The sequence below is a fragment of the Cardiocondyla obscurior genome, linkage group LG14 (genome assembly GCF_019399895.1).
Source record: "Cardiocondyla obscurior isolate alpha-2009 linkage group LG14, Cobs3.1, whole genome shotgun sequence".
Taxonomy (NCBI): Eukaryota; Metazoa; Arthropoda; class Insecta; order Hymenoptera; family Formicidae; genus Cardiocondyla; species Cardiocondyla obscurior.
This window is the reverse complement of record NC_091877.1, coordinates 1,862,866-1,879,050: the sequence shown is the minus strand read 5'-3', so window position 1 is coordinate 1,879,050 and position 16,185 is coordinate 1,862,866. Positions and strand designations below refer to the sequence as shown.

Below are 16,185 nucleotides of genomic sequence, written 5' to 3'. Positions count from 1 at the left end.
ATATAATATTTCTTGCCGTCCGTGTTCAAGAAAAAAAAAAAACATAGGAAGCATTGTGTGGCGAATCGAAATGAGAAATCAGGGATTCTCTCTTTGCGAAAGTTGCCGCTTAATGAGGTAATCAAACTTTGGGTTCGCGTTTACTTTGCTCCACGGTCTCATTTTCCATTTCTGTGCATTCTGTTCTTGCATTATTCCGCAAAAATGAAATTATCGGGGAAATCTTCATCCATTTAAATCCCCGTAGCTTTATTTCCGCAAAGCTATAATCAAGTGTTCCGTATTTTTACTTTGATTCGGTGTTATGGAAGATCGTATGTGTTTTTACTGTGTTATGTTTTAACTTTACTTGCGAATTGATAATCGATAAAAGCAATCCGACGAAAAAAAAAGTCAAAAATGATTTTTAGGATGTATACAAATAAGTAAAACGATATCAAACTATAAACATTTTTATACACAACTATTTTTCCTTTTCTCTTTTATGGTCAAAATGCTAGTATATTTTAATTTTTTTTTGCGGCTAGCAAATGTATCGATGTTACATTGCACGTATTAAGTAAATATATAAAAATCCATGAAGCTTGAATGTAACACTATAAAAAATTGTCACTTTCTCAATTTGATAGCAGAAAATAATTAAAAAAAAAAATAGTTAAAACATTATATCGTAAATATTTCAATTCTAAACTGCGGTTTTACGGATTAAATGTTAGAAGATTTTTACATAAACTGCGGTATAGGTAAATCGATATTTAATATATAAAGAGTGTTGTAAAAAATTATGTAGCTTTAAATGATATTCTCAATTTTATTATAATAATATTAATGAGTTTTTCTTTTATGACAATTATCAATAATCGCCATCGAGCATCCGTCGTAGAAAAAAGGAAAAAGTCAAGTGTTAAAAATACTTTTAAATCGCATTGTCGATCACGTGAAAAGACATTCAATCTTCGGTTTTCTTTATTTGAAGTTTACGCGTTTCGTGATCTCCGCGGAGCCTTACGTATCCGTCTGCCTCGTCCCTTTTCCTCGCTAAACATCCCGTCAATCTCTTAATATCGCTCAACGATCGGAACGGTGGATATCCGCGGCGTTTCATCGCAGGCCGGTGAATATGGCCCGCCTGAATAGTGCACGAGTAACGTAAGATCTTCGAGAAGAAGCTTTAACGACTTTACGAGATTCACGCTCACGTAAGCGGTAACGACTTTCTAAGTGCGAAAATTTTTAAGGCAGCCGGGAAAATTTCTGAGCCCGTAATACGGGCCAGTAGCCCGTTAACCGAACTACATCGCGAGTTTTGTCTTCGTGATGGAAAAACACACGTTACAGCGAGATTGAGAGATTTACGTCGATGACGCGCGCGTTCGGCCTCGCATCGCATATTAATGCTGCTCGTAGTTTATACGGAGCAGGTGAAGGTGTGTGCGTACACTCAGCGAACGAATGCTGCGATTTGTAACAGCGGCCACGTTTCACCGTAAACGTCCCAACGAAAAATATACCAGGCATTTATGCCGCCTTTTAAAAAGTGTCTTCGTGTCGCCGTACTTGAGCTCTACGTTGTTTAAATAGAATTTTATTCACGGCGCAATGCAGAATCAGGGATAATGCTCGGGGGAATTGAAAATTTTTCCTTATACCTGTTCTTATGTACGTGTACAACTTGCTTGTTATTTTAAGTTCAATCTGTTGAATATACCGAGCGTATAAAATAAAGTTGACAGATTCATGCATGTAACATAGAAAGCTTTCTCACGAACGCGAGTCCGTAACGATTTTTGTTGCAGGTCGAGATGAAAGGGATATCCGGGCCTATTGAATTCAAAGAAGGCCGCAGAATTCAGTTTAAATTGGATCTGCTGAAACTGAAACAGCACTCGCTCGTCAAGGTACGTCGCCTTTTATCGTAAGCAAATCAGGAAGCGCGTTACGAGAGCGGCCCGAATATCAGTGTGCATATTATAAAATTATATTATGCGAAACAGGTTGGCGAGTGGCGTCCCGGCGCTGGCGTCAATGTCACAGACAACGCGGCCTTCTTTGAACCTAGCATTGGAAACGTAACTCTAATCGTCGTCACTATACTGGTGAGTTATCGTCTAAATTTGATAGCGCGATAATTATACTACCTATTTATTCATTTACAATGACAAGGAAGTTAACACTTTAAGGAAACGCTTTCCGACTTTAATAAACCTGTGCACGCTCCATTGCAAAATTATGCAACATTTGGACGCGGCCAAAAAAAAAAAAAAATATATATTTAAATATATTCATAATAACTTCTGCTCTCTTTCTCTCTCTTTCTCTATAAAAAAAAAGCGGAGGGTAGATACAGGCGGGGTAGATTGTCGCATAATGCCGAATGTTTTACTATTTCAACTCCGGCATCGCCGCAACCACCCATTTTGGAAACGCGAGCCGAGCGAGAGGCGCGATAACCGTCGAAAGTTCCTCGATATGGTCGGCGCCAACGTGTCTCGTCATAAATTTGCGTTACGCCGCGGCGGTCTCAAAGCGCTTTCCGTTATTCTTGCATGAATCCCCGTGGTTTCGTGTGGCGTCGGATGCAGGAGACGCCGTACGTGATGATGCACCACGAAAAGAACTACACCGGGAACTCGCGATTTTATGGTTTTTGCGTGGACCTGCTGGCGGCGGTGGCGAGAAAGGTCGGATTCTCGTACCGGTTGGAGCTGGTGCCGGACAGGAAGTACGGAGCGCGGGACCCGAAGACCGGCGAGTGGAACGGCATCGTCCGAGAGCTCATGCGACATGTATGATTTGGTTTGTTTGTTTCATTTCTCACATCTCTGTCTGACACACGAATCCCGTCCCGGACACTCGCTAACGTATCGCTAGATAATCTCGCCGGAGAAATCTGGCCTAGGGCCCGCTCGGACATTCGAAGGAGCTCTGCCTTACTACATGAACTCACGCGCATTTAGATTAGAGCAGATACTGCGTTATTGATTGTTGTATTAACAATTAAAATCAATTGTGTAGTGGCTCAATACGTCGCGGCTGACCAATATTAGGTTGCACCACTGTGACCGTAGCTGTCAATGAATTAATACCCTGTTGATTGATAATTCAGTAAACAATTCCACCGATTAGAATTGAAAACGATTATTACACGATGAACGGTAACGGTTGGCCGTGCGTAAAATTCGTCAGCACGTAAAAATATCAACGTAAGGAAACGAAATTGTCCCACCCTTCCTGTAGAACCGTATTGTGTTTTCTGTGCAGTATTTTAAACTCAATTGCGATTTGATTTGTGCACATAGCCGCAATAATTTTGTCACGTTTGACCAGTCGAATCTGTGCCGCTAGCAATTCATTATGGCCGTAGTATTTACAGCACCGTAGGATAAGGAGACGTTCTTGCAAAGATAAACCAGATTACGATGTGTAATACCTCGTAATGCGCGCGTTAGCCACTCCCAAATGCCATCGGCACGAAGGTAAGATCGTAAGTCAGTTAAAAATCGTAGCGAGTTATCTATTAATCGCGCTATTTTGCGTAATCATTACAACATTACATTTCATCCCTTTCGTCGTCGATTTATTTATGTCTCGGTACCGTGATTGCGCCGATTTCTTTATTACAATCTCGCGTATTTCATCGGCTTTGCCACAAAGTCTCATCTTTATCGAAAAATAAAAAATAATTATTATATTCTGTTATATTAATATTTTATTGAATAACGTGAGAAGCGTAAATACTGGATTAACGATAATGAATTAAGCTGAATGCGCTTCGAACGGTAATTTTTGTTTACGATTATATCATAAATAATTTAAACGTGAAAAATTTTTCCTACAGAGCGAATCGATTCATTTAAACGGGGAAAACACGGTATTAATGATCGACGCCAAATAAATAAAACCATCAGATGTGATACGTATACAGATTCCCTACCCACAGTTTTCATATTAGAAGTTTTATTTCAGACACCCTGTAGAATTTATTTATTCGCATTTACGGGTCGATCGATAAATTAAACAAGAAAAGAAAGTTTACAACACGTTAATTTAATTATTATTATTTCTTTTTTTTTTTCTTTCTAATTTGTCCGCAGTAATTTAATAATAATGTTCCTCGCGCGTGATAACAAATTTGCATTGTAATTTACTAAATGGAAAACTTTTGTCGAATTCAGGATGTGTATATCTCGCGCGCGGAAACAGTGAATTAAACATCTGATAAAACGTTGATACGAATAATCGATCGTGTTGGAGTATCGTCGTCGAATACCGGGCGGCGGAAACGAGAAAAATTATCCGGAGAATTCCGATAATTGCGCACGTATGGGAGAAACAAACGTACAACGAGCGAGAGCTTTCGTTCTACCGAGCAAATATTATCCTCGCGATGAATAAGGGAAAAATATAGACAAAAAGATGCCCCCTCCCTCGCCAGGTGCGAACGTTATCGCGCCGGTGGTCGTATATTCAGACACGGAAAGTCGGAGGTCTAACTGCGCGGCGCGGGGGAGGTTCTAGATTTAAATTTAAATTCAAATCGGCTTCTTGAAATGCAATAAAGTAGCTTCACTTCATGAAGCTTTCCGCCATTTTAGATGAAAATGGGGCCGGTGACTGTGCCACGGCGGAAACGCGAGAGATTTAATTAGAGGGGTGCGTTGAGCGGATTTGGTATTTACGAGCTGCATATGAGAATTTCGACCAGATTAACTGCATGCTGCCTATACAGAGAATTCAGGACGTATTATTAATTAAGCCGCGTTAAAAAGCGACGTGTTAGAAAAAAAGGAAAAAAAAAATTTTTTTTAAAAAAAAAGGAAAGACGGGAGGTGAAAAAGAGAGCGCATTAATACGTCGAGATTCAACATTTTATAACATTTTAAATTGCTAACATTTTTATCCCCCTCGTTATTTAATATTATTATCTCTGTGACACGCGGAATCCAAACGAGGGAAAGAGAAAGAGAGGGAGAGAGAGAAATGCTAAAGCACACACATTTCATTCGTATGCTGTTTGAGGTTTTACATGCGTTTATAAAAAATTGTTATGCATACGTGGCGTATACATATGCATAGACAGAGCTTTAAAATTCAAACGTAAGATTTAATCCAAATAAGTGGCGCGACTGCGAGCGCGAAAACAAAAAATGAAAAATTAGCGGGTGTAGCCTGGAGTAAAAGTTTCAGCGAGAGAAATTATTTCTTACGCGGGATAGAATCGTGCGGTAAATATTTGCCACGCATTTCGACTTAAAGAACGTGAAAAAAATATCGCGCGAAATGGAAAGATGACTCAATTATCGTACGCGTGGATTAAGAAAAGACGGATTAAACAGTTGGCGCCTTCATGAATAATTATTTAATATGGCACACCTTCGCGAGCACGGACTGCTAAAGTCTGTACATGCAATCTAGAAGACAGAAAATGAGATATAAAATTAATTTAAGCTAACTTAATGGAGGCTGTAAGGCCACTTTTAACTCTCGTTTGAATAATGCATGAATTTCTTGAATAAAGCGAAAAAGTACGTGAAGCGTGAAGCTTTAAGAGAGTGAAAGATTTAAGGAGAACAGAGGCCCGGGCAAATTTCCACGTGGCACACGCGAATGTAAAACGATATATGCGCGGCACGCAACTATTTTATCGACGAAACACGTAGTCGTTAAAGATTCGCAGCTATAAAGAAAGTTTTCCATATTTATAAGAAATAATTAATCAAAGTTTATTTTCGAAGTGTTACCTCAGGAAGTTATAGATTTATGCGACGAGCAAATATTCAATTAAATATCGTGTTTTAATTAATGCAAGATCCCATCGACATTACTGAATTTACAAAGTACCGATAAGTTTAAACGAGAAATACATTTTATTTGCATTTATTTTCATGTATAAATGACATTCATGTTTAATAAAATTGTTATTAATAAATTTTATTTCACGCTCGTCGCGTATTTTATCTACGGATATTTTTAATTAAGGTGAATATCGGTTGAAACACTGGAAGTATGTTAATATCTGCATATCGAGAGATACCGTGTAATTCTTAATTTTGCAATAATTACAATTTATACGTATATGTTTAAGTGACAGGATTATCTCAAACTATTTAAATTTTTTAACAATAAAATAACAATATAACGTTATTATTCCCACATTTTATTTGACGAGATATCGTTTAGCCGACGTAACATCACGCGCGTTAATCGGTCCTATCGCACCTGAGTCTCCTAAGCCTACGACACGCAGTTACGCTTTCAGAGCGCATCTCGTGGGAGTGTTCGGTGTAATAGTCTATCGAAGAGTAATCCATTTAGTTAGTAATCAGCATCGAGAGAGCCATCGAACGCGCGTCAGGGCAAGTGCATTCGCCAGGCCCGGAATGTCGTCGTAAATACCAATTAAAGCTGTCCACGCCGTTACGGATAGATGCACGATTTCGCTTTGCGCGGTGCATACGGGTATCCCGAAAGTCTTGGCAAATGTCGCTTTTATCCCGAAAATTTACAGATGTTATTTCAGCGCGAGAAACAAACACATAATTTACAATCGATATCACGGACCTCCCTGCGTTACGTCGCTCGCGATTTATAAGACTTACGAGACTAACAAGCGCTCGAAAGAAATTAATACGCTGCTATCAATTTAATATCGGGTCGCAATTATAATCCAAAACGAATTTTTCTTTATTTTCGAATTAAATCAATAACTCGTACTACTCGACGAAATAATAAAGCGGGACGTTAAAATTTTCCTAAGCTCTCCCGAGAGTTCAGGCGGAAACTGTAAAACTTGATCTCCACGCGCGACCCTCGCTATAAAAAAAAAAAAAAGAACAAGAAAAAGAAAAAAGATTTACATTCGGTCCGTATAAAATTCCCATGACGAACGTGCGAACGCCTTATCGTTTCGCGAAACCTTGTTGTCGACCATATCGATAGATCCGGAACGGTATAGCGGTGTTCCACGAAAAAGGATGCGGGATAACAAAATGGGCGGGAGGACTGGCGACCGGAGACCGACGGCAGATAGGAGAGAGAAAGGAGTCGCGGACGAAACGAGATGAAGGGTGACGTTACGGCGAAAGGTGGTAGCTTTTTTTTTTTTTTATGATCCCCGTAGGAGCAGCCGTATGTGATGCTGAGGAGCGGGGGTAATTTCAGCGGAAACTCGCGTTACGAGGGCTTCTGCATCGACCTGCTGCAGGAGATAGCGCGAATGGTGGGCTTCACCTACAGGATCGAGCTCGTGCCGGACGGCAAGTATGGTGCTTACGATTACGAGACCGGCGAGTGGAACGGAATCGTTCGCCAGTTGATGGACAAGGTGAGTACGTGTGCGCGGCGCCGCGCGTCCGTGTCGTAATCAAACTCGAGTTAACGCGAAAAACCTTGCAGTCTATTGGAAATTTCACCGCCCACTCGCCGCGGCAATAGTCACGGAAAGAGGCATCTTTCATTTACCACGAGCTCCAGCTGTCGACTTTAAATCCGTTTCGCATTTCCGCGTTCTTTGGACGGTCTTAACGTCTATTGTTAACCAGCGTGCGCGAATAATTTTGCGGCAGCTCGCGACGAGTCTCGGAGGGAACTTTCGCGAAATGAAAGGGCGCAGTCAGCTAACGCATACATGCAACGGCGATGTAATTTACATGTTACGGAAGCGATCTACTGTGCGCCGAAGGCTGTTGACTTCCACGCAGTGAGACAGTTTGATAGCCGGTGATAGACTCAACAAAGGGTAGTTAAGCGAATTTCAACAGAGATAGGGAGCAAGTATCGGCGTTTGCGAGGAAATGTGATCCTCGGGAGATAAGGGTAACGTCGTTCGTGCGGGCTTTATGCCTGCCAATCCCAAGAAGTCCATGGGAACATGCCGCACAAAATTTACTTATAGCTACCCTCTTATCGCGCGAATTATCCTAGCGATTTCACGTCCCATCGGCGGGATTACGAGACGTACCGCGATCGAAAGTCACGTCATTTTACCGGCACGAGGCAAAGTCGCCGCGTCTCTGCACTTTCCGCTAAACGCGTAGGCTCAGATGCGCTGAGCGCCGCTACGCTTTTGCAATTCAAATGCAGACATTCGCCGTATGTACCGGCGAACATCGCGTTTCCACCGGGAAAGCGTGAAAGCCTAGCTCGCGTATCGCTGCGTCGTCGCCCGTCGCTGCGTCTACGTTTCGGAGATAGGTACATCGCGCAGACGATTGATTAAGTGCCGCATACGCGCGCAATTCCGCCCTCGAGCCGAGTTTCAATATCCCGCTGACGTTTGTAGCAGATGTAACGGTAACTGTGCGCGATTCCGCGATAACAATGTCAGTCGCGCCACCCTCACGTGCCGCGGAAAAGAGAGTCGGTAACAGGTAATCTCTGTGTGCAAGCCACAGTTAAACGCACGCGTAGTATATGTATACCGTCGTTCACGTCACACATGTGACCACCCGCATTGCGGTGATCACGAGTACCTGACGGGTACTATCTGCACGAGTAAAGATATTTAGAATTTAAGCGTGTTGCTTTGGTAAGATTATTGTTAGTATTAGAACCCACCCCGTAAACGAGATAGAGCTACAACTCTAGATCGTCCCCTTTAACGCTTTACGCAGTACGCACTTTGCAAACTAGACCCCTTATGCCTTACAGATTTTCGAACCTTTTTTTCATTTTCTTTCTCTATTTCCTTTTAAGAGAAAAGCTAAGGAAATTTTTATGGAACGCACACTTTTTTTTTCTTCCGCGGTGTTTCTTAAAGGCGCGCTAGCTTTTTCGGAGAACAGTAAGTAGGATGTAATGAGGCGACTATTCTGGCAGCGATATCTACATTCCAGGGAACTACTTCCGCCATAAATCTCGAAGTTCGGGATTGGATTCAGTGTCCGGTCGGAATACAAGGGGCGCACTTTTATCACGATGAATAATGTATGAGCCCTGCGTGTGTTGCTGAGCGTTACAGAAACCACTTCGGTGTATAGAAATTAATTAATTTCACACTTTTAATATAACGCCGCGAAGAAAGTTCGCGGCTTTGTCGAACGGTTGATACGGGACGCGCGGCGAAATAAATTTAATTACACGTAATAATGTACTCGATGCGAGAGGTAATAACCTAAATTAGAGGTAATAACCTAAAGGCGCCGATTCAAGAATGGGCTCGCCGATAATTGTGAGACGGGACGCTGCGGGATAATCGCGTTTTAATTACGAAAAATTCACGGTGATAAACGGCTTAATATTTCATGATCCTGAATTAAACATAGCGATCAGCGATACGACGGAAGGGGGGAAGGGTATAAACGCGCGTATGGAATTCTTGGAATTATGAGGAATCGCGATATGAGAGTCCGCGAAATTTCTCATTTTCGTCGGGACCCGCAAACCCGTTGGACGTTACAAAGCGACCGGCACTATGTTATCCGGACGGCAGTATTAATTTTGTCAGATGATCATTAATAATACTCGCTTCGCCGCAGTCGTCGCGAGCCCGAAAGCGCAATAGCGAAACCGAGGACAGAAAAATGGCGATAAAAAAAAAAAAAAGAAGAAGCGAGCGTATAACGTAGTATGTAAGATTTTGCGTATATTTTCAAATTTAATTTTTGTTTTAACCGCGGCACCGATCGCATACAGGTTACCGATAACGGTATTATCGATAGCGTTTTCCAATGTTACGTAAAATAGCCACTCGTAGTAGAAGATTTAGTTTTTCGAGTACCTTTTATTTTTGAAAGAAGCAACGTTGCGAGGCGGGCGCGAACAAACTTAGTCTCGGTACAGAGTTAGTAGCGAGCAGTCAAGAGATTTTAGTTAAACGCGTCAAAAATAATTGTGAGCCTGCGAAGAGCAATAAAGAGAGTTATTATTTTTTCGTATTACCCATTAATCACGAGTTTCCTTAACCCGTGAAACTCTGATCCCACAAATTTGGGGGCTCGTCCGGGAGCAGTCGGGAAAGCAGTCGGATCGAACAGTCGAGAAAGAACACGAAAGAGAATCGGCCAACAGTGTGGTCAAGCCCGATCGAGTAAACGTGAAGACGCAAGTGAGAGCCAGGCAGCAGCGTGCGACTGAGTATTCGCGAGAGACAAGAAAGTTGATTGACAGAGCAATCAAGTACGAGTGAGTGTCGATATATTCACGAACGACGAAAGACAAAATCATCCGAGATAAGTGCAAAAAATCTAGCGGACCTGACGGTCAACGAGCTGAAGGAAAGGCTAAAAGAGAAAAGTCTTTCCCTCGGCGATGCTCGATGCATATGCATCGCACCGTTCGTAATTCATAAACGATTGACGGGACACGATGTATCGCGGGTCCGCGATGGCGCCGCGCCCATCATCGGGCGAGAACGCGCGACAACAAATTATTGCGACCGTCATCCACAGGGTCGCACATCGAGGCCCCCGCGGTGTAAATCACGCGCGAATTAGCGATGCCGCCAGTCCGAAATATCTTTCACGAGATGAACCGGTATCGTTTTGCCCGCGACGTCGATGTCGACCATTTCGGCTGTCCATTGTACGCGAGATGTATCACCGAACAAATTCCCATTCACGGTTTAACTATCGACGCCCGCGATGCGACGGTAATACACGGTGAATATCGTATTCGTGAACTCGATTTTTTACGAATTGTTGCGCGAGAGGGACAAAAGTGAAATTATAAACTGCGACATCATTACGTTACCGGAATTAATATTAATTATCTTTCACTCTCGATTGCGAAAATGATCATCGTCGAATTTGCAGGAATGTTATATACTAATTATCGGATGAATATTTAGAGGACATTATAACAGAATTGAATGTAACATTCATATTAAATTTTTAATTGCAGAGCATCCGTATAAGACAAGGTTGCAACGATAGTTTCCTTCACTGTGCTGCCGCTCGATCAAAATCTACCGTAATTGAAATTTAATCTTTCGGGAATAAATATGCGAGTCGCGAAACGGATATTGCGTATCATCCCCACGATGCAAATTCACATCCGCGAATGTGAAGAATTAACAGGAATTCGTAAATTGTATTTCGCACACATCGCGCGATAGAAATCCGTGCGGAGCAATGCTGCGCGCTCGCACGTGCAGCACGTTTACAGAAAATTTGTAACGTCGTATATATAGAGGGACGGAGCACAGGCGGACGCGCACGGTGAAGAAAAGACAGGGGATTTCCCTATCGGGGTTGCATTTCCAGCGAGATATCCGCGCTTCCCGTGTGCAAACGCAAGCCGGAAATAAATCTCAACGGACCGTCGCTTCACGGTTTGCCATCGTGCGCCACTCTCTCGCAGACGCTGAAAAAGCAGTTAGATATCGCGGCAAAAGTACGCACGTTGAGCTCTTTTCCCGGATGGCCTCATTGAATCCGTGAAACGGCGTTCTCGCCAGTCGGCTATCGCTAAGTCAGCTATTCTATCGCCGCCCGTGTCTAAATAATCTCGAGCACCTGCCGAACACGGCCAAACGGACGGATGGTGGCTTCATTTTACAAACCACGCGGATTTCGCGCGAGAAAAATGGAAATAAAAATGTAGCTTCGCGATCGCGCCTCTTCCCGCCCCGTACGGTGCGCTCTTCATTAATTTCTTTCATTTCGCAGAAAGCTGATCTCGCCGTTGGCTCGATGACGATCAACTACGCGCGCGAGAGCGTAATCGACTTTACGAAGCCGTTTATGAACCTGGGCATCTCGATACTGTTTAAGGTAAGCAAGAACTACGGTTTTCGCCGCACGACGATCTCGTTTGCGACGACTAAACCGCAAGCGTTTATTACGTTACAAGGTAAATGCAATTGCGTCCAGCTTGGACCGAAGTATTTGATGCTACCTCGTATAAGCTCCCTTAATCTCTCGTTTCAAGCGCGAAATGGCGTTAGTCTGATAGCTTATATTTTTATTTCGTTCATTCGTCTATTAATTGGCTATTTTAAGTAAAATGTAGCGGCATTATACAAACGTGATCGTTACCAATAGCCGGCTTACGAACGAGTAGATAAGAACTAGTTATGGTCAGCTGGCAGTAAAATCAGACCGAATTACAGTCGTGCGGGTGGAGAGCGGTTCTTCCCATTACTAACGGCATTAACTTTGATAAAATTATCCTTCGCGGCTAAAATTACCTCGCCTCGCGTTTTTATTATGTTTTCCACCGTCGGTTGCCGCAGTTGAAGGAAAAAGTAAACAAGAAAACAAGAGATGTAAAAATATCGGTAGAGATATTCAACGACGCGAAGCTCTCGACGATATCGCGTTGATTCTTGAATATGAGGGCGTTTGGCGTGGAGGTAGAGGGTGAGGAACTGCTAAATAAAAATGGTCTAGCAACAACAGATGGAGTATACGACGATAGAAAAAAAAATGCAAATAGGAATAACAAATACGCGACGCGGAAAAATACACGAGACGCGGGAGAGGAAAGACTAACAAAGCTGGACTCGGCTCGATAACGATGCAGGGACGTGAAAGAAATAAAAATATAAGCTATCAGACTAACGCCATTTCGCGCGTGAAACGAGAGATTATGTATATTTCCCCACATAATGTTAACATTGTCGAAAAAAAATATATTCAACTCACCGGTCGATGCGCAGCGGCGGAGTTTCAGGACTTCAGCTACGATGATACTGTAACAAATAAATAGAACATAAATTGTAGAGACATTCAAAGGAATATAAATTATTAAAAGAAAAATTGTAAGCTAATTACTCTTTCAATCAAATAAGAAAAATTAAAGTTATTTATTGTTTGATCAAATATTCTGATAAATTAAATTTTTCTAAAATATTAAATTTATATCTTTATTAATTATTCAATGTTCTGTTTTAATTATTAATGAAACGACAAAGTTCTCCAAATAAATTTTGAAAAATTGTAAATTTTAAGTAAATTATAAATGATTCTTACCGAAACGTTGCTCCGCCGAAGCATGTTGCCCGTCCTGGACCTCCTCCTCCTCTCAGTATGGGATGTCTTGCTTCCGCGCACAGGAAACTCGCGTAAATCACAACCGTGAATTTAAAATCGCGACCGTGAGTTTAAAATCGCGAGAAATAATCACATAACACTACCTTTCGAGCGACAGTTTATGACTCCCGTTTGTGAATATCGAGTAATAAAAATAATAAAATCTCTCGCACGATTACTTTATCGGAACATCGGAACGCCGAAACGCCCGATACTGGCTGCAGTTCGTTTAAATAGTAATTTCGACAACGAAACAAAACCGACGAACCGCCGGCGGTTCGTTTATTAAATATCGAAGACGACACTTCCACTGCAATTAATCTGTAACAGAAAACAAATTTTAATTAGTCGTATGTTTAAAAATACAGTTTTCTTTATTATAAAAACGACAAGGCTATTAGTTTTGCGGAATGAAAACGCGATGCTTACCCTGGGGTTGCTTCGGTGGTGCAGAATACCTCTCCGAGGTCTGCTCCTCCTCTCAAGTTGCCCGGGATGGGTAGAATTCTTTTCCGTGCACAGGCCACACGAGCGAGAACTGTTGACTCCGTTGTTCTGGAGAAAAGTATTCTGTAACATAAAATAAATTAATTGCTATAGTATAGAAATGTAAACCTAAGACGGGAAGAATTTAAATTGCGAAATGCGAAATGAGAAAATCGAATTATGTGAAGTTTTTACTTCACTAATATTCTTCACGTTAATATTAATGAGAGATTAATTTACGGCACTCAATAACTGTAGTCAGATCAGCTAATAACTTACGATAAATTAATACATATTAAGTTTTCGGCGCAAACGGACTTACGCTAACTCCGCGTCCTAACTGACGTTAACTGCGTTCTCTGATTAGCGTGAACTATGCACTTGACCGCCGATATTACACCATTACCTGAAATTATGATGGCCGCTGGTCGAGATACCCGTGAATATTGCACAAAGACACGTACGACACTCGCGTAGCCATCTTTGTCGTCTCAACCATCGCGACTTTCTCTCTCTCTCTCTCTCTTTCTTTCTTTCTCTTGCACTACGCACCGTGTTACACGAAGCATTTGATTCCGAATAAATTATATTCAAGCCTCGGTTCGCTTTAAAAAACCCGAAATTAATTATCCGCGGTCACGGAAATCGAAATAATAGAAATAGAAATTACGTTAATTACGCTTGGGAAGTCTTCTCCGCGTCCAAAGTATCTGCCATGAAAGTCGAATCACGCCGAGAATCGTCTCCGTAGTGAGGGGAAGGTGATTTTTGCCAGGTTGCGTCTTTTCATGTCAAAAATCCGTAAAACTTTCGGTTTGGACGGAGCACGTCACGCGCAGGTCCACCGCCGTCGAGCATCCAAGAGAGACTGAAAGGGAGGGGATCTGCAGCCAGAACGGCCTGCGAGTGAGCCGCCGCACATGCGCTGTTCGCGTATGCAAGCACTCTACCTTCAAGTGACTTCGTCCGTCCCGATTATTACAAGACTTAAAGAATTATAAAAGAAATTATGTTCTGAATATCATATAAAATATTGATGAAATATTAATAAAATATTAAATTCAAGGTATTCTGAATCCGTCACTGATAAATACGCAGCAGCACTTGATCGACAAGATTAATTATTTGTAGATTACGTAATTAATCGAAGGAAATAAATATAATTAACATTTAAATGTATATATAAATTACATCAAACGAACGAGACAATTACTTACAATTTTCAGCGAATTTATTAACCCATTCCCGTTGCAGCATCACGCTGTAATACTAATACCGTACCGCTATCTTCTGACGACGCACTCGTGCATATGTTAACATACACGTACATATATGTTCCCGATTATGATACGATGCGGCATGTGTCGCGAGGTCGTGGCAGAGGAGACGCAGACTAATTAGAGCTGCTCATAACCGATGGCACGTAAATGGCTTAATAATCGGAATATATCACCGATCGCCTGACATGTCGAATTAGTCAGCCGATTAATTCGATATTTATTCGACGAGTCGTTTCTTCGTCAATCGTTTTTGCCTCCGCTTCTCCTCTCCCACACCTTTCTCGCCTCCGCTTCTCCTCTCCCACACCTTTCTCGCCTCCCTCTTGTCCTTTCTCTCGTTTAGCTCCTATTTCTCTGCATCCGTCCCCTACTGTCTCTTTACTCGGGTTCTACCTTATCACTCGGAGAAGCTTTAATTATTCTCGCTGTCGGGAGTTTCTCCCGACTCGCGGATTTTATTCGATCGATTCGAACGGTACCAGAATTCCCTTTTCCCTTTCCCTCTTTTCACCTATCCCCCTCGCCCCTCGAGTTTCAACTGCCGCTAAATAATTCGAGATGCCGTAGTTAACTTCCCTCGGCCAGCTGCACTTTATACCGTAACGAGCGGCGGTGGGATTCGCTTACTCCGAAGTTAATAATGGCACTGCACAAGCGGACGACGTAACGATACCGATGGAGAAGTTAATTTCTCGAGCTTTTGTAATAAAATTTTCGCGACGACGGCACGGTCCACGAGATCACCGTGTCGGGGTGATTTCTCCCTCCGTTCATCTCTAATTCCTCGATTTCCCGCGGAAAACCGAATCGGACGTTTTCGACCAACGAAATTTACAGGACGGCTATTTCCGATCTCTATCGTTGTTAATTCTCTCTCTCTCTCTCTTTTTTTTATATTTTTTATTTTTTTATTCGCCTGTGCTCTCGATTTATTACAGAATAAAAATGCAATTTCTTCCTATCTACATATCACAGTTATGCGTATATGTACAGTCTTGTCATATAAACGTAATCAGACTGTTTTATTAATAAAGTTAAATAATGTAATAATTATAACGATGCTAGACAATAAATACAAGGCCGATTGTATTTCGTGAATTTTGCACAATGCCAAACTTGAAGTGAAACTGTTCACCTTAGTTTCCGATGGCACAGGCCAACTGCATAATGAGAATAATTAAGCGAATTACCGCAACGCAGTCAAGCGGCAGTGATGTGGTAATCTTTCATCGCGATTCACTGCGGGATTAATTATAGACTACGTATTACACTTGACAGAATCCTTGGAAAGTCGACATTCGAGCACTCTGTCGAGAAACAGATATTAATTTAGGTAAAGTCAATCGTGATATGCGTGGTAATGAAATGATAAATTAATCGCCGGCAAATAATTATAATCGAGAACGGATCGAAGTAATTACTTATCCTGAGATAGTGTCGGGATTCTT

At 42.0% G+C, this 16,185-nt stretch overlaps 1 protein-coding gene across 1 annotated transcript in view; it reads left to right on the top strand.

Moving 5' to 3' along the window:
* Positions 1–16,185, top strand: part of LOC139107873 (glutamate receptor ionotropic, kainate 2) — a 99,292-nt gene that overhangs the window by 75,352 nt on the left and 7,755 nt on the right. The window contains exons 8-11 of the mRNA XM_070665746.1: positions 1,797–1,898; positions 1,995–2,096; positions 7,121–7,324; positions 11,607–11,711. Coding sequence (XP_070521847.1) covers positions 1,797–1,898; positions 1,995–2,096; positions 7,121–7,324; positions 11,607–11,711 — 513 coding nt within the window. The remainder of the gene's footprint in view (positions 1–1,796; positions 1,899–1,994; positions 2,097–7,120; positions 7,325–11,606; positions 11,712–16,185) is intronic.